The sequence below is a fragment of the Erythrolamprus reginae genome, chromosome 1 (assembly GCF_031021105.1).
Source record: "Erythrolamprus reginae isolate rEryReg1 chromosome 1, rEryReg1.hap1, whole genome shotgun sequence".
NCBI lineage: Eukaryota > Metazoa > Chordata > Lepidosauria > Squamata > Dipsadidae > Erythrolamprus > Erythrolamprus reginae.
The window spans coordinates 218,441,644-218,461,595 of NC_091950.1; the positions used below are offsets into that span (position 1 = coordinate 218,441,644).

General features: G+C 42.4%; 1 protein-coding gene across 1 annotated transcript in view; it reads left to right on the top strand.

Moving 5' to 3' along the window:
* ATIC (5-aminoimidazole-4-carboxamide ribonucleotide formyltransferase/IMP cyclohydrolase) overlaps positions 1-19,952 on the top strand; it is a 108,346-nt gene that overhangs the window by 27,915 nt on the left and 60,479 nt on the right. Inside the window, exons 5-8 of the mRNA XM_070732228.1 lie at positions 1,553-1,619; positions 3,002-3,090; positions 12,563-12,714; positions 12,833-12,989. Coding sequence (XP_070588329.1) covers positions 1,553-1,619; positions 3,002-3,090; positions 12,563-12,714; positions 12,833-12,989 — 465 coding nt within the window. The remainder of the gene's footprint in view (positions 1-1,552; positions 1,620-3,001; positions 3,091-12,562; positions 12,715-12,832; positions 12,990-19,952) is intronic.

The window sequence follows — 19,952 nt, forward strand, 5'->3', positions numbered from 1 at the left end:
ACTCTAAAGTGTGCAATAGGGTTGATATTCCTGGAGGGGTCTGTAATATGGGAAATGATTTAGCTTTACTAGATAAATGGTCAAAGCAATGGAAACTACAGTTTAATGTTTCCAAATGTAAAATAATGCACTTGCGGAAAAGGAATCCTCAATCTGAGTATTGTATTGGCAGTTATGTGTTAGCAAAAACTTCAGAAGAGAAGGATTTAGGGATAGTGATTTCTGATAGTCTCAAAATGGGTGAGCAGTGTGGTCGGGTGTTAGGAAAAGCAAGTAGGATGCTTGGCTGCAGAGCTAGAGGTAAAACAAGCAGGAAGAGGGAGATTGTGATCCCGCTATATAGAGCGCTGGTGATTTGGAATACTGTGTTCAGTTCTGGAGACCTCACCTACAAAAAGATATTGACAAAATTGAACGGGTCCAAAGACGGGCTACAAGAATGGTGGAAGGTCTTAAGCATAAAACGTATCAGGGAAGACTTAATGAACTCAATCAGTATAGTCTGGAGGACAGAAGGAAAAGGGGGGACATGATCGAAACATTTAAATATGTCAAAGGGTTAAATAAGGTTCAGGAGGGAAGTGTTTTTAATAGGAAAGTAAACACAAGAACAAGGGGACACAATCTGAAGTTAGTTGGGGGAAAGATCAAAAGCAACTTGAGAAAATATTATTTTACTGAAAGAGTAGTAGATCCTTGGAACAAACTTCCGGCAGACATGGTTGGTAAATCCACAGTAACTGAATTTAAACATGCCTGGGATAAACATATATCCATCCTAAGATAAAAATACAGGAAATAGTATAAGGGCAGACTAGATGGATCATGAGGTCTTTTTCTGCCGTCAGTCTTCTATGTTTCTATGTTTCTATCCTGTAATTTGCATGGCATTTGCAAAAAGATGGATTGATTGGAGTTTCAGTTAATCTGTAGCAGGCTTCCTCAACCTATTACATTTAGTATATCATTTCAGTCAAAATGGATATGATAAAGGAGTTGAGAATTGAAGTCTGGGACATTTCATGAATAGCCAGCTGGAGAAGGGTGATCTAAAACTGTTGTTATTCAGACAGCTAACTTGTGTCCCAGCTGCATCCATTCAGACTAGAAACTGGTAACCTGTCATAAAGGATTCTTCTATATGAATGCATTTTCAGCAGGATAGATGTGCGTGACAAGATAAGGCATTTTATTTCTGATATTTTGTTTCACACATCAAAGACTAAAAGTAATCTTATATAGAATAACTTAAAATAGTGTGCATTACAGATATTGTTTCTCCGGTAACACTTTTAATATACAACATCTTCATGTGTTTCGAGCAATATGGGGATAGCTAGAGTTAAAAAAAGAAACTTGCTTGCTTTCAAGAGTAAAACTTTTACAAGAGAATGTGATGGCATTCTTTTTCATACACCAACTCTTTTACATTATTTTTTTAATATAAGTCCTACTACTATTCCCCATTGGCCATCTTTAGCAAGGGCTTGAAGGGACTGGATTGTCTTACATTTTCTGAGCCTCTCTTTCTTTTTCTCACCACAAAAATTAGGCATCCTGGCTCGTGACATTCCACAAGATAAAGCTGACATGGAAAAATTGGATTTCAGCCTTGTAAGGTAAAAAGGGTATTTGGGGATTAATAAATAATTATGAAAACAACCTTTGATATCAATTGATGGAAGTTAACTTGCACAGAGATTAAAAGTTTTTCATTATAATAAATTACCTCTCTCTTTTCTTTCTGAATGCACATTTTCAGAATTGATTTTTGTGAAAGTCGAGAGGAATTTGTAATTGTGCAAGAGATTGCCAAATCTTGACTTCTCATCATTTACTTTAAAGCATTGGCAAATACACCCTTTTGAGATTTACTTAGCTTTATTTGAATTTCAACATGTAAATCAACTTCAGACGTAAGAGGACAAAGTGTCAGGGTCAGTCTTTGATGCTGAGATTTTGTTCTGCCACGTTACTTAGTCTGTGACTACATAACTTTTACCTCTTTCTTTAATCAAATATTGAAAGAAAAAATACTTGATGGAGACACAAGTATTGCAAATAAAATTTATCTGTTTATTTATTTATTTAGATTTATAAGCCGCCTCTCTCTTGACGGACTCAGGTGGCATACAACAATAAGATCAAATACAAATGTTTGGCTTTATTTATTTATTAAATGTTTATGTACCCATCTCAGTAATACAACAACTCTGGCTGGTTTTCGCTATAATAAAAGGTGAAAAAGGTAAAGAATGCAATTAAAATTAGGAGAGTTAAATAGAAAAACTAAAAAACCAAGATGAATGGCAGCCTCAGGCTGGAGATTTTCTCTACATTGTTAGCTACCTCCAACATAGTATGCAGAACCTAGTTTTCAGGACCTTCCAGAAGTCCAGAAGTTTGGAGACAGACATTGTGAAAGTAAAAGTTAGATTATGACTTTTCTAACCTTTCAATATGTTTAATAGTCTTATTTTTTCCCCAATACAGTATTCAAAATCAAATTCATTTGCAGCCAAAAGGCTAAAATGACTTTTCAATAGGATTAAGACCCTTAATGTTGGTGGATGAATAGGATCCTATTTGGAAGTGCACTGCATCAAAGAAATTGCTGAGACTATTCCCTCTATATTTATTTTCCCTAGTTCACAAACATTCTAGAAATAGTATATAATAGAGACAGTCTGTTGATATGATGTAGGATCACGAATGTGGTCTTATCTTGGTTTATTGTAGTGCTCTTCCTTTAACCATACTTGATAGAAACTATAGGAAGATCCCTATCATCAGAGCACCAATGTCTTGAACTGTCTTAAAATATTTCTCATGTGATGATTCAGGAAAGTCTAACTAGCATAAGACTCTTCATCGGCCACAGTAGGGATAAAATAACAATTGCATTACATTGAGACATGATTAAAAAATGGCTGAGAGTCATGCAAATGACACTTCTGTTTGTTGAATTTAATTTAAAATTATTCCATGCTTCTTTTTCTAGAATTGTAGTTTGCAATCTGTACCCATTTGTCAAAACGGTTGCCTCCCCAAATGTCACTATACAAGAAGCTGTTGAACAGATTGATATTGGTAAGTCAGTATGGACTACATATTGCAAATGCATTGCTTTGAGTCAGTACGTTGGATACAATCACCTTTTAAGTGAAAGCAGTCTTTACATATTGTGTTCATATATTCTTTCTTTTATTGACCTTCCCATTTTGTTGCATAATAACTCTGCTAAGGAAAAATTTGGAATTATTAAGTTGGAAGGGGCCAAATAGACCACTGAGTCTAGGCTCTGCTCATTGATGCTTTGCTCAAATCTGAGCTCCCCAATACATGGTTTCATTAAGGTAAAATGCTTCTGCTATTGAGCTATTTGTGCTGTTAGAATTGTTGTTCAGCATTTAATTATAATCTGCCTTCTTGGAACTTAAATCCACAATTTTGCATCCTGTATTGTGGAGCAGAATTGTGATCTTACCCAGATATTTGAAGAGCAGTGTCATATCCCTCCTTGGCCTATCTTTTCAAGGCTAAACATTCCTGGTACTTCCATTCTGTCCTCATTAGCTCTTTTAAATCTCTTTTTCTTGATTTGATGATAGGAGTTTTAAATCCATTCAGAGTCAAGAGATAGTCAGAGTCTGCGGAGAGGGGCGGCATACAAATCTAAATAAACATAAACAAACATAAACATCTGTCAATCCTACTATTACACCTTTCTCTTTTCCTAGTGAAATGGATAGAAATGAACAAAAATAAAGTTTAAAAGTGCTAATTTTTTTTCATTACCTGAAACATTTTAGCATATTCAACCCCTTTCCTGATTAACTTCTGCCATTAACAGAAGTAACACTTGTGTTATTATCCAAGATACCTGTTTATGTTCAGTTTTGCTTGGAATCTGCATGAAGAAGATTTCATTCAAGAACTTAACATTACACAATATCTCTCTCGAATTTTCTTTCTCCTGGTACTTTCCTAATGGTCAGTAAGAACTGAAGGATAGCTAAACCTCTTGTGCCTTCTTTTATCTTATGAAAGAGAAAGTTATGGGCAACTTTCCTGAAAGAAACACATTGCAAAATACGTTGTGGAAATTAAAATCATTACTACTTTGACTCCCTCGCGCTGCCTCCCATACACCCGGTGTGAGGTTGCCTCCCGGAGTGTCTGGGCGCGGAAAGGCAAAAGGGGGTGGTTCGCCCTGTCTGGATCAACTCGGCTTTAGCCAAACCAAGGAGTCACCAGAGGGGGAGCCCTTCAGCATGGGAAGGAAGAGGAAGCAGGTAGCAGAGCAGCAGCCGCCTTTCAGTCAAAGGAGCAGGAGGTTCCCCTCTCTCGTCCGCCTGGGTTTCTCTCTCTGGCACAGTGTATGGGAGGCAGGCTTGCGCCGGGTGTATGGGAGGCACATGCTCGTCCTCGCCACCTCAGAGCAATGTTCCCTCTAATTTTTTTTCGGTGTGGGCAGAAAAGTATAGTGTCTGAGCGGCAGTCCCTTCAGGACTGGGTGGCATAAAAATCTAAATAAATAAACAAACAAACAAACAAATAAATAAATAATATATAGCAGCGCTATGTATTTTGTCAATAGTTAATGAATCTAACCATAGAGGTTTTATTTATTATTTATTTATTACTTAGATTTGTATGCCGCCCCTCTCCGAAGACTCGGGGCGGCTCACAACACGTGGAAACAAATCATAAATAATCTGACAATTTAAAATATTAAAGATTTTAAAAAGACCCCATATACTAACAGACATACACACAAGCATACCATATATAAATTAAACATGCCCAGGGGAAGATGTTTCAGTTCCCCCATGCCTGACGGCAAAGGTGGGTTTTAAGGAGTTTACGGAAGGCAGGAAGAGTAGGGGCAGTTCTAATCTCCGGGGGGAGTTGGTTCCAGAGGGCCGGTGCCGCCACAGAGAAGGCTGTTCCCCTGGGGCCCGCCAACCGACATTGTTTAGTTGACGGGACCCGGAGAAGGCCCACTCTGTGGGACCTAATCGGTCGCTGGGATTCGTGCGGCAGGAGGCGGTCTCGGAGATATTCTGGTCCAATGCCATGAAGGGCTTTAAAGGTCATAACCAACACTTTGAATTGTGACCGGAAACTGATCGGCAGCCAATGCAGACTGCGGAGTGATGGTGAAACATGGGCATACCTAGGTAAGCCCATGACTGCTCTCGCAGCTGCATTCTGCACGATCTGAAGTTTCCGAACACTTTTCAAAGGTAGCCCCATGTAGAGAGCATTACAGTAGTCGAACCTCGAGGTGATGAGGGCATGAGTGACTGTGAGCAATGAGTCCCGGTCCAGATAGGGCCGCAACTGGTGCACTAGGCGAACCTGGGCAAACGCTCCCCTCGCCACAGCTGAGAGATGTTTTTCTAATGTGAGCTGTGGATCGAGGAGGACGCCCAAGTTGCGGACCCTCTCTGAGGGGGTCAATAATTACCCCCCCAGGGTGATGGACGGACAGATGGAGTTGTCCTTGGGAGGCAAAACCTACAGCCACTCCGTCTTATCCGGGTTGAGCTTGAGTCTGTTGACACCCATCCAGGCCCCAACAGCCTCCAGGCACCGGCACATCACTTCCACCGCTTCGTTGACTGGGCATGGGGTGGAGATGTAAAGCTGGGTATCATCCGCATATTGATGATACCTCACCCCATGTCCTTGGATGATCTCGCCCAGCGTTTTCATGTAGATGTTGAATAGCAGGGGGGAGAGGACCGACCCCTGAGGCACCCCACAAGGGAGAAGCCTAGGAGTCGACCTCTGACCCCCCACTAACACCGACTGCGACCGGCCAGAGAGGTAGGAGGAGAACCACTGAAGGACAGTGCCTCCCACCCCCAACCCCTCCAGCCGGTGCAGAAGGATACCATGGTCGATGGTATCGAAAGCCGCTGAGAGGTCAAGGAGCACCTGGACAGAGGATAAACCCCTGTCCCGGGCCCGCCAGAGATCATCCATCAACGCGACCAAAGCGGTTTCCGTGCTGTAACCGGGCCTGAAACCCGACTGCTGGGGACCTAGATAATCGGCTTCTTCCAAGGACCGCTGGAGCTGGAGTGCCACCACCTTCTCGACAACCTTCCCCATAAAGGGAAGGTTGGAGACTGGACGATAGTTGTTAAGCACAGCTGGGTCCAGGGAGGGCTTCTTGAGGAGGGGGCGCACGAGCGCTTCTTTATAGAGTGATGGAAAAACTCCCCTCCCCAAGGAAGCGTTGGTAATCTCCTGGGCCCAGCTCCGCGTCACCTCCCTGCTGGCCGAAACCAACCAGGAGGGACACGGATCCAGTAAACAGGTGGCAGAACTCACAGCTCCAATGGCCTTGTCCACTTCATCAGGTGTCACCAGATCAAACTCTTCCCAGACAGGTGGACAAGTACGTGCCCCAGTCACCTCGACTGACTCGTTGTCAGTCGACTCTGTTTCACAATTGGAGTCGAGGTCGGCCCGGATCCGAGCGACTTTATCAGCGAAAAACGTGTTAAAATCCTCGGCACTACTCTGCAAGGGCTCCCCAACTCCCCCCTGGTTAAGAAGGGAGCGGGTCACCCTAAACAGAGCGGCCGGGCGGGATTCCGCTGATGCAATCAAGGCGGCATGGTACGCGCATCTTGCCGCCTTGAGCGCCACTTTGTAAGTCTTAATAAAAGCTCTTACAAGTGTTCGGTCGGATTCAGACCTACTCTTCCTCCATCGCTTCTCTAGACGTCTCTTCTGGCATTTCAACTCCCGGAGCTCCTCGTTGAACCATGGAGCTCTACGGGGTCTAGTGCCTCGGAGAGGTCGCAAAGGCGCAATCCGGTCAAGAGCCTCCGCTGCGGCCTTGTTCCAGGCTTCCGCAAGAGACTCTGCCGAACTGTGGACAAGTGCCTCTGGTATAACCCCAAGCGCCGTCTGAAAGCCCTCTGGGTCCATCAGGCGTCTGGGGCGGAACATCTTAATTGGTTCCGCCTCCCTGCGGGGAAGGATTGGAGCCAGGAAGTCAAGCCGTAGTAGGAAATGGTCTGACCATGACAAAGGCAACGCATCTAAGCCCGTTAGTCTCAGACCATTACTCAGTTGCTCGGAAAGGAATACCATGTCAGGTGCGTGCCCTCCCTCGTGAGTCGGACCCTGTACTACTTGAGTCAAGTCCATGGCTGTCATGGTGGCCATGAACTCCTGTGCCAACCCAGAGGTTTCGCCGAGTGAAGGCAGGTTGAAGTCCCCCAGGACAATAAGTCCGGGGAACTCCACCGCCAACCCGGCTACCTCCTCGAGTAGCACAGGCAGGGCTTTTGACACGCAGCTGGGAGGCAGGTACATGAGAAATAAGCCCACCTGAACCCCTAAGTCCAACTTCAGCAAGAGAGACTCGCAACCCGCAATTTCCGGAGCAATGAGTCCACGCAGGCAAAGGCTCTCCCTGGCTATAATAGCCACTCCTCCCCCCCCTTCCCTGGGGTCGAGGTTGATGCCATATCTGAAACCCGGCTGGGCAGATTTCAGAGAGAGGAACACCTCCCTCCGGGCCCAGCCAGGTTTCAGTAATACATGCCAGGTCGGCCTCCTCATCCAGGATCAAATCCCGGATGAGGAGAGCTTTATTTACCACCGACCTGGCATTAAGCAGCAGCAACCTGAGCCCAGGGCCAGAGTTACACTCATCACCAGTACCCAAGATTGGGCTCACAGAGCCAGAACAAGGGACCGTTATTAAGCAACGATCCCTCGTTCCCCTGGAACGGCTAACTCTGTGGCCCCCGCCATATCTGCCTCTCCCCAGCAACACTGGAATATTCCGACCCTCTGCCACCCCAGAGATCAGTGCCCCTTCCTCTCCTGTCTCCCGAGCGTCAGGTGGGCCAAAACTCCCATTCATACTATTATCAATCAACTCATCCATACCATAACCCCACCCACCCCCACCAACCCAGTTATACCAATCATTCCATTCATACCCACAAGTATACTTATCCCAGTCATCCATTACTTAACACCCCAATTATATTAAAAAACAATTAGATTAATAACAGTATAAAATAGCAATTGATAAAAATTTAAAACACAATAACATTAAAATTATACTTATATAAATATAGGATAAAAATTATAAATTAGTAAAAATTGATTTTCTTTTGATGGTATAAAATCAGATCTTAAAACATTTTATAATCATCAGTAATCAAACAGTCAGTCCAGGTGCGGTGTTCCTCGGTCTCCATGGTCTAAGGTCTTAATCTAGTTCAGTTCAAAGAGTCTTGATGTTAAACCTCCTCTCTTTCTGGTTGTCTTTTAAAATCAGACCACAAGGGGGCATAGTTCTTCAATCCATCCACAATCCACATAGTTCTTCAATCCATCCACAATCCACAAGGGGGCATAGTTTCTCAGCGATGATACACAGAAATACACACGAATCATGAATCAAGGTTAAGAGGGGAAGGGGGGGGGAAAGTTGGAGAAATAATCCTCAGTTCCTCAGTTCTTAGTTTTTTTAATCTCCCCCTGGCCCCCAGCAGTTCTCACCCATTGGTGCCATATGGGGGAGGGGGCTGAATTATTGCCCCTAGATGTCTTCATTCCTTCCCAAAGAAAGAGCTGTCTCTCTCCCCCACGTTGTCTCCGTCGTTCCCCGACACTGCCATCTCGACACCGGACCTCTCACCTCCGGAGTCGGGCTGGAGGTCTATTCCGGCGGGGACTTGACTCCTCTCGCTCCCCTCGGCTCCTCTCATCGCCTCCCTGCCGGCGTTCCGACCCTCCGTCCTCCACCCGGTCCGGTCCCGCCGCCCTTTCTCCGCATTTCTCCGCACCGGCAAGATGTTTCTCCAGTGCCATGCTTTCCCTCGACTCTCCCTCGGCATCTCCACAGCGGTGGCTCGGCGTTCCTCCGTCCTCTCCTTTCTCCAGAAGGCCGCATCTCCTGAAAGGCTGCTTCCTCTGCGAGGCTCCACCAGACGCCGCCGCCATCTCCGCGTCTTAACCGGCCACCTCTCCTTGCCGCGGTCTCACTTGGCGTCCCCCCCAACAGGCGGGACATTCCCAGCCTTCAAGCTCATAACAACAGGGGGACAAAGTGGCCCGTGGACTCTGACCCATCGTCGACCGCCTCAGACCTGGACTGACCCATTTTTCTGATGACTTTCCGTTGTTTCAGAGGAGCAGCGGGCCCACCATACTCCTCACTGCTCGCACCGGAACCGGATGTTTCTCAAATTCTCAAATTCTGAAACCGATTCCTAAAAAGATAAATACATTTATGCAACCCACTTTATGAATAAATTAATGCATTCACTGGCATAAGGGCTAGGCAAGGAAATACTTTTAAATTTCATGTTATAATATATGTTAAAACAATTACATAATTGTATAATTTAATTTTCAAATATTTATTTTATTTAAAATATGACTATGTTTTGATGGGATGAATGAACTTGCTTACTTTTGTTGACATCTGAATTTTATTTCTTGCTCTGATCAATGTCTGATAATTGCAAAAAAAAAAACCCTGAGTCACAGAAGTAGTAATGCCACAAACCTTTATCAGCACTGTCAATGAATTGATTATTAGGATTGGGTAAGAAGCTTTTTGAAAATACCTAAAAATGTTTCCATGCTAAAAAGCCAAAAAGGTAAAAAATGATTTGGAATAGTAAATTTCACTATTAAAAAGTCACTCAAAAGATTATGGAATTACCAGTATGCTAGTGGAGATACATGAAACAAACATTTTTGACAGAAGCAATGCACCGTAACATTTGTTATTATAATTTAAATGATTTAGTTGGCCGCTCATACACTTCTTGCCACTACTAAAAAAAGAAGCTGAAAATTGATTTGTAAGCATAGCAATGCCCACAATTCCAAATTTGATTATCATGTCTGAAACATATCTTTAAAAAATTTCCTACATACCACTCCCAAACCAATGTTGAACTTTTTACTTTATAGAGAAGAAAACAATTGCTAGCTTTATTTTCCAAAACAAATATTCATGGTAGACTTTTTACAAAAGTTATTAGCATTATTTTGGAAAGACAATTTAGAAATGGTTACAGATATATTGTGTAGGCTCTACTAGTAATGCATTCTTCTGAATTATTGGGAGAGTGCCTGCAAATATAGTACTGTGTTTAATAATTGTTCAAAATTACAACCGTCTCAAGAGAGGGTGATTTATGGCCTGTAAAGCACTTCTGGCCATCTTAAAATGTCATATGTCACTTCACAATTACCGTATATACTCGAGTATAAGCCGAGTTTTTCAGCCCAAAAAATGGGCTGAAAAACACAACCTCGGCTTATACTCGGGTCATTGACAAAGTCACCACACGAGGGCGCCATTGCTTGAGCCAGAGCGAGGAGGCACCAGCTTTTGTCCCCTCTCGCACCCCGTAGTTCCTCTCCCTGGCTCAAGCAAAGGAGGCAGCCATTTGCTCCAACCGAGAGGGGAAAAAAGCAATGGGAAGCCGATGAGGTCGTGTGTGTGTGTGCATGCCCCCTCTCCCCCCCACCGTGAAAAAAGCCAGCTACCTCTTGCTGAAACCCAGAGGCTTTTTTTTTTTACTCCCTGTGTGTATTTGTCAACAGGTTTACAGTAACTATTCCTTGCTCTCTCTGCATTGCCCTTAGTTGGATTAAAAAGGCCCCCTGCTGTCAGATTCTCCTCCCCCTCCTTTGAAAGGATTTAAACTGTTTAAAAAATGGTATTTTGTGGTAGTTGCTGTCCTTGCTTGGATAGGATCTAATAATGTGTTATGAGGCAGAGCTAGACAGGAATTCTTTTTCTATCTGTCTATCTTTCTATCTATCTATTTTTCTATCTATCTATTTTTCTATCTATCTATCTATCTATCTATCTATTTTTCTATCTGTCTGTCTGTCTGTCTATCTATCTTTCTATCTATATCTATCTGTCTGTCTGTCTATCTATCTATCTGTATCTATTTCTATCTATCTATCTATCTATCTATCTATCTATTTTTCTATCTTTCTATCTTTCTTTCTATCTATCTATTTTTCTATCTATCTATTTTTCTTTCTATCTATCTATCTATCTATCTGTATCTATTTCTATCTATCTATCTATTTTTCTATCTGTCTGTCTGTCTGTCTATCTATCTTTCTATCTATATCTATCTATCTATCTATCTATCTATCTATCTATCTATCTATCTATCTATCTATCTATTTGGTTTTCTATGCTGATAACCTCACAGCAGCTAATGCTGAAGCTCTTCTTTGGATACACTTATTTGTTTGTTTGTTTGTTTGTTTATTTATTTAATTGGATTTGTATGCCATCCCTCTCCAAGGACTCAGGGTGGCTCACAGCATATATAAAAACAGAACAATAATGTAAATCCAATTAATGATGAGAAGGAATCCAGTTTTGAAGGATTTTAACTCTTAGGTTTTAGCTTTGTTGCTGATCGAGCTACTTTTTTTACTTTTTAATTTATTGTTAATATTGTTAATTTGTTTACCCTCTTTTAAATTTACAGAGCTAGTTTACTGGTTTTCTTTAAAATAAATATTCTAAAACATGTCTCAATTAATGTAATTTTATTGTTTTCCATTTTTATAAGTTACCAGTAGCCACTGCATTTTCTAACCTCGGCTTATACTCGGGTCAATACGTTTTCCCAGTTTTTGTGGCAAAAATTGGTGCCTCGGCTTATACTCGGGTCGGCTTATACTCGAGTATATACGGTACATGGCCACATTTTGGTGTTTGATAACCTGTTTTCATTTACAACTGTTTGTCAAGTGGTTGTCCATTATCATGTAATTACTATTTGCAAGTTTCTCTAGAAAATCAATGAGGAAACTGGCAGAAAAGACACTGCTACCTGCCAAGAGAACTGAAAATCTGAGCCTCTTCTTTGCATCATGGCAGAGGCATCCTCTTCTATACAGAGAGGAGTGTTCAGCACCCCTGAAGCTTTCTAGCCTTATTTCCAGTGAACACCACTGTTCTCAAAGCTACAAAGATTTGTAGATTTCAGAAAGATGACATTCTCTATCTTTCTTGGGAAGACTAGAAAATTAGGATTACTAGCCTTTAGAATGATCGTCTGTGCTAGTTTCTAAACTTCCTAGGCTGGGAAGCCTAGCAAACGTGACTATTCTTGGAAGGCCCCTTCTCCAAATCATACATTTGTAAAAGGAGTCTTCCAATATTGAGAGAACGGGGCTTGGCTGTAAAAAAAGAGAAAGATAAATGGTCCTAGCATGTTGGAGTGGAGAGAGAACCCAGCCCTCCCAGACACAGGAAAGCAGGCAGAGGGGCCCCTCCCTGGTGCTCAACTTAGCAACCTGTGCAATTGCTTAATATTGGAACCAGGAGAGCCCGGTTTGCGACTGTTGAGTGAAGCAGTCATGTCTCATTTCACTTAACTGCCTCCTACAATGTCTGAGAGTCTGCTCCTGCTGTGGATGGAAGTCGAGAACTATCTGAACTTGAGCTATAAATTGTAATTGTGAAAGGTAGTGAGCTATAAATGCTGAATATGATTTTTCTGTGCTTCCATTTTTATCATAGGAGGTGTTGCTTTACTGAGAGCTGCAGCAAAGAATCATGCCCGGGTGACAGTTGTTTGTGATCCTCAGGATTATATTAATATAGCAAAAGAAATGAAAAACTTCTCTGATAATGATACCAGTTTGGAAATTCGGCGTCAGTTGGCTTTAAAGGTAAAGTGTACTTATGACAAACTAATGACAAATATATAATGTGCCTGTGTTCTGTTACACAGATTTTTTATTTTCATTACTTTAATGATATGCTGCATCTCTCACACATTTCTTGTAGGCCTTTACTCATACTGCTCAATATGATACAGCAATTTCTGACTACTTTAGGAAAGAGTACAGCAAAGGAGTATCTCAACTTCCACTGAGATATGGCATGAATCCCCATCAAATTCCTGCTCAACTCTATACTTCAAGACCTCAACTTCCTCTCTCAGGTAGGAGGCATTCAAAATCCATTTTAAGGCACTCCAGCAGGTTCATTAATAAATAGCAATATTGTTCAAAATATTATGTTGCTACAGTTATAGCAGTAATTTTATCAGGTAAGTCAAACCCATTATTTTCATTTTCCTACTAGTTTAAGCTAAAAACTGCCAATGTTTTTGAGTTTAAATCTCCAGCACCTGATTAGTAAGTGATGTAGATATTGATGGTCTGGCTAAAGTTTTGTTATGCAAAGAACAGAACAAGTGCCCAGAGGATGCCTATTTTCAAAAGGGCAGGGGAAAGAAGAATTCCAGGAGCTAAAGGCCAATATGACTTCAGTAACTGGGAGGATTTTAGAGCAGATCATAAAGTGCTCAGCCTGTAAGTACCTCCAAAACAATGAGATTATGAAAGCGAAGCATCTGACAGAATTCTCCATGATATTCTGATGAGTAAGTTAGTGAAACATGTGCTGGATTATAGATGTGTAACTAGATGAGTAGAAAATTGTACTCAATAAATGCTTATTTGTCAAGCTAATACGAAATATCAAATGCAGAGCTACAAAGTTCCGTTAGACATTGAGAGAAGTTTATTAAATTTGCAGATGACCCAAATTAATTGCGATAACTAGTGTCCTAAAAAATCAAGTAATCTTGAGAAGTTAGAAAAATGAAGTAAGAAAATGAAATTTATGAGAGACAAACACAAAGATTTACACTTAGAAAAAAGAAATCAGATGCACTGGTATAGAATGGGATAGCTGGCCTTGTTGTATTTGTGAATATTTGATTGTAAATGGACTATAAGTTAGCAGTATATTGTTATGCAAAAGAGGCAAATTAATTTTATGAAATATCAACAAAATAAAGGTTTTTTTAAATTATAAGGAATAATCATTATTTCTTTTTTCCTGTGTTAGTCAGATCCATATCAAATAATTGTATTCATATTTGGGTGACACAGCTAAAAAGCGAAGCAAAATAAAATAGACACAGACAAACACTTTGAAGCTGCTCAGTAGACTAGAGACCAAGAAAAGAGATTGAAACAACTAGAAACAGTCCAGAGATGACAAGCCTGAGGTATATTGGGAGAGGGTGGCTGTTAGCAAACCAAATAGCATTTGAGAAATAAATCACATTCCACTCCTGTGCTCTCACACAAGGTTTGATTTATTAGCAAAGCCATTTTGGATTTGTGGCTGATCATTCCAACACTGAATTTCTCTTCAGTTCCCATCCAGCTTAAGGTTCATTTCACATCCTCCCACCCACAAGTGCAATCATGTAGACCAATCCAGGGCAGGGATTACTGGCTTCTTCATTAGTTCAGTTGATCTAGAACTCTGCGTAAAGGAATGTGTGGTGGTATCTCTCTCTCTCTCACCCCTCCCGTTTCCCTATCACTGCTAACTGTGTCAGGCCAAAACATCTAACTTCACATAATGATTTTGGGCCTGACAGCGGCATAGAAGTTAAATAAATAAATAAATAAATAAATAAATAAATAAATAAATAAATAAATAAATAAATAAATTATATATCTATGAAAACAACATCTACTAATATATATATATATATCATATGTTTTTTGCTGAAATTTTAAAATTAAGGGAGACTAGGATGGCACCATTTCGGCCTTGTTCTGGCCTCATCAGCTAGCCACACCCTTACTGGGATTTGATCCGGCAGCTTCTGCCTTGTAAGGCAGAGAAGTAACCTCTAGGCCACCAGATCTGATCCTTTCTCCACTGCATCTGGAAGGAGAGTCCAACATGGGTAATTCACCAATCTTATTGGTAGAGACTGAGTTAATTTAAATATTTAAATATGAGGTAGTCACCGCCCCTTAGCAGCCCCCAATACCTCAGTTTTAAAAACTCAGTCTTAGTGTAGAGTCAGTTTTTATGGCTGGGTTACGTTTGAGGGCTGGTTTCCAGATGTCTGGAAACGTAACCCAGCCATAAAAACTGAAACTAGACTCAGAACACACATTGCAAAACAATCAAGTAGCCTGCAAGCTCCAACGACTCAGGATATCACGCCTAATCAACAACCATTAACTAATCAGCATACTTCAGCTACATCAAAGCCCCCAGATGTTACCCCACTGACTCACCAGGAAGTTTCTACACAGCAGGCAATTGCTGAGCCATCAAACCACACCCAGCCACCAGTATTTCTAGAAGGAAGGCAGCTCAGGTCTCGCAGTGTTCGCCTTAGAACAAGGACAGAAACACCAGCCTGAAGATGATGAGTGGGACCTCGTCGAAACGTCGCCAGAAATTTCCAAATCCTACACAGGAAGAAACCCGAATATACCAAGACCATCATACCTATACCCCTGAAAATCTACGAATATATTCAAATTCAGCTTAAACATGTGACACATACAGATAGAATTGTCGGCTATCAATAAAATTAACTGCCTTGGAAATGGCCCTGGGTTGGGCCGAGAGGCAAAAAAGGAGCTGTGATGTTCCTTCAATATACCAGGGTGATTCGACACAAAATGTAACCCTTCCCTGGTACAGAGCTGAAGGGATTGGATACTGTAGCCTAGAGGATAATTCTCTGCCTTACAAGGCAAAGGTTGCAGGTTCAAGTCCCAGTGGGTATGGCTAGCTGATGAGGCCAAAATAAGGCCGAAATAGATCTATCCTAGTCTCCCTTAATTTTCAAATTCAGCTTAAACATGTGACACATACAGATAGAATTGTCGGCTATCAATAAAATTAACTGCCTTGGAAATGGCCCTGGGTTGGGCCGAGAGGCAAAAAAGGAGCTGTGATGTTCCTTCAATATACCAGGGTGATTCGACACAAAATGTAACCCTTCCCTGGTACAGAGCTGAAGGGATTGGATACTGTAGCCTAGAGGATAATTCTCTGCCTTACAAGGCAAAGGTTGCAGGTTCAAGTCCCAGTGGGTATGGCTAGCTGATGAGGCCAAAATAAGGCCGAAATAGATCTATCCTAGTCTCCCTTAATTTTCAAATTCAGCTTAAACATGTGACATATATATATATATGTGAATGCAGTCAAAAAAGAAGAAAAGACCTCCTCCCTTGTCCAGCACATTAAAAAAACAGGGCACGAAATTGACTTTGAAAAAACTAAATTACTCCACAAAACAGAGAATTTATATAGAAGAATTTCTCTAGAAGCTATAGAAATTGAGAGGAGACCCCTTTGCATAAATAAAAGAGATGACACGTCCCGCCTACCAGAAATTTGGAAACCAGCCTTAAACAAAAAAAAAAACACTTCATAATAATCAGCATGTCAATCCTTCTAATAATTATGATTTTAGAATTTTATATTTGGAAATCAGCCTTAAACAAAACACTTCATAAAAATCTCCATGTCATTCCTTCTAATAATTATGATTACACCAACCAATCAGATCACTGAAACATAATCACCCAATCTATTTGCTACATTCAAAACAAATCTCCACCCCCACACTATATACTAGGAAGAAATGACAGTTGCTAACATTCAATTTACAACAACACAAAGATTGGAACTTCAGCCTGATGATGGTGAATGTGATTTCGCCGAAACGTCGCATAGACATGCAAAATATTACACAGGGCAAAACCCGAACTCAGAACAATCTACATATATATATATATATATATATATATATATATATATATATATATATATATAATATGTCACATGGTTTTTTTTGCTGAATTTGAAAATTAAGGGAGACTAGGATAGATCTATTTTGGCCTTATTTTGGCCTCCTCAGCTAGCCATACCCACTGGGACTTGAACCTACAAACCTTTGCCTTGTAAGGCAGAGAATTATCCTCTAGGCTACAATATCCAATCCCTTCAGCTCTGCACCAGGGAAGGGTTACATATTTTTGTGTCGAATCCCCCTGGTGTAAGGAAGGAACATCACAGCTCCTTATTTGCCTCTCTGCCCAACCCAGGGCCATTTCCAAGGCAGTTAATTTTATTGATAGCCGACACTTCTATCTGTATGTGTCACATGGGTTTTTTTGCTGAATTTAAAAATTAAGAGAGACTAGGATAGAACTATTTCGGCCTTATTTTGGCCTCATCAGCCAGCCATACCCACTGGGACTTGAACCTGCAACCTTTGCCTTTTAAGGCAGAGAATTATCCTCTAGGCTACAGTATCCAATCCCTTCAGCTCTGCATCAGGGAAGGGTTACATATTTTTGTGTCAAATTTATAATTTATATTATTATATTATATATATGTTTTCTTAGATTTTCATGGGTATAGGTATGAAGGTCTTGGCATATTCGGGTTTTTTCCCATGTAAGTTTCAGAGATTTCTGGTGAGGTTTCGATGAGGTCCCACTCATCATCTTCAGGCTAGTGCTTCTGTCCTTGTGCTAGGGCGAACACAGTGTTCCCAACTTACACGGGAAGAAACTCGAATGTGCCAAGACCTTCATATATATTATATTATATGATCATATATAACAAAACCAAAAATATCCTAATGTAAGATCAATTTTTCATTAGTATTAAATTACTGGACTTTTCAGAGTATAAGATGCATGTCTTTACCCCAAAAGAGGGTAGAAATGTTGGTGCACCTTATATACCGAATACAACCATTTTTGTCCTTTCAAAACCCTTCCCCAGGTTTTTCATTTTCACTAAGAATAGGTCTGGTTTTTTTGCAAAAATGGGACGTGCAGAGGCTTTGGGAGGCTTGCAGACCTCCTGGGGCTGGGAGGGCAAAAACGTGACACGGGGCTTGGGTAGGTGAAAATCGAGCCCGTTTTTTTTTTTTAAACAGTGCGCAGAGGCTTTGGGAAGCCTGCAGAGTGCTCCTGGAGGCTGGGAAAGGCAAAAATGTGACATGTGTGGGGTTTGGGAAGCAAAAAAAATGCCTGTATTTTGCAAAAATGGGAGCGTTTTTGCCCTCCCCAGCCCCCAGGAGCATTCTGCAGGCCTCCCAAAACCTCTGCACACACTGTTTTCCATCATGAGTGGAGCCAGCAGTCGTGATGTGTTGCCCTTATCCATTCAGCAATGAGGACTGAGCCTGTCTGTTTTTGTCAGGATCCGCCCTGCTAGGACCCAGCTTTTGTCTCGGTCCTCTGTCAGACAGACGTGACAAAACTTGCTCCCATCCGGATTGCTGGCTTCTTTGAGGATTTCTCGGCAAAGACACACTCTGAATTTTGGGATTCTCTTTTGACATCTTGAGAACCCGAAGATCTATATTCATATTAGTGTCCCGTGAGATTTAAAATTATGAATGTAGTGGTCCCTGAGGTTCGAAATGTTGGTGGCCCTTAATCCAGAGTATGTTGTAGAGCAGGGCTGTCAACTTTCGACCAACGGGCCAGATATATCACATGCATGACCATTGGCATGGTCTGGTGCAAATTATTTCATCTTTGTTCAAGGTGAGCCCCCTGGGAAGGAACATGCATTTACACTCTCAGAAACCATCTGTGCCAAAAATAATTTTATTGATGGGCAGCTGCAGTTATAGAATTGTCAGAATTTGAACCCAAACTACACACAATTTTTTGCATAAAAATAGACCTGAATGTATACATGCATGAATTTTACAGCTGTCTGGGGGGGGGATGGGATGTGATGTAGGTGGAAGTTGCAAAGGAGGAGGAGGAGGAGGAGGAAGAGGTGGTAGCAAACACTCTAACCACTCACTCAGGTGATGGCCCAGCCAAGTCCCATGGGATCCTGGTTCATTTTAAGGAATGTAAGTATATCCACGTTGTCTATGGATAGGCGGATCCTTTTGTCAGTGGTGACCCCTCCTGTGGTACTGAACACACGCTCGTAGAGGACACTTGCCGCAGGGCAGGCCAGCACCTCCAGGGCATAGAGGGCAAGCTCTGTGTCCAATTGACCTACCCCAAAATTGAAAGGGGTGGAGGCATCAATAAGTACCATGAGACGCGTGGACAGGTAGTCATCCACCATGCATGTCACATTCTGCCTTCTGGTATTATGGGCCATCACATCCGATGGTGGGGGATGTGTTGGATGATGGAATAGGTTTTCCCACATTGTGGCCATGTTCACCCTCCCCTGTGAGATGCTGCCAGTGGCCCTGCTGCGTTGGCAACTGTGTCCTCCTACTCCGCGTGCTACCATTCAGCCCTCCAAGTCCTATGGGAACTCTGCAACTAGCGCGTCCACCAGCACACGCTTGTACTCTCTCATTTTGCGCTCCTGCTCGAGTGCTGGTATCAAGGAGGTGATGATGTCCTTATAACGGCGATCCAGCAGGGCGGCCACCCTGTAACTGGCAGAGGTGACGATGTGGGCTACCCTGGGGTCATTGCGCAGGCACTGGAGCATGTAGTGGGTCATGTGAGCCAGGCTGCTCTGAGTCAAGGAGAGGTTGTCAGTAACAGGTCTCTCCTCCTCTTCCTCCTGGGCCTCCCTCCAGCCACGCTCCATTGATGCCCGTGAGCTGCACTGGGGACCGCCGTGCTGCAAGTCCTCCTCCTCCTTCTCATCATCCTCCCCCAAAACTATGCTGGCTGGACAGCAGAGTACCTGGCTGCTGTCGGCCCAGCCACCCACCCTGCGAGTCACGTATGCGCTCCCTTGATGCCTGGGAAACTGGGCCTTCCTCCTCCTCCTCCTCTGCTTCCTCCTGTGCCACATTCTCCATCATAGCCTGAAGGGTTTTTTCCAGTAGGCAAAGGATGGGGATGGTAGCACTGATGATGGCATTATCAGCGCTGACCATATCAGTGGCATACTGGAAGCACTGCAGCATGGCAAAAATGTCCTTCATGGAGGCCCAGTCATTGGTGGTAAAGTGCTGTTGGTGTACTTCTACCGGGCGTTTTGAAGCTGGAACTCCACTATTGCCTGCTGCTGCTCACACACACTTTCCAGCATATGCAGTGTGGAATTCCATCTGGTTGGCAAATCGCATATGAGGCAGTGGTTGGGAAGGCCAAAGTTCCTCTGCAGGGAAGATAGG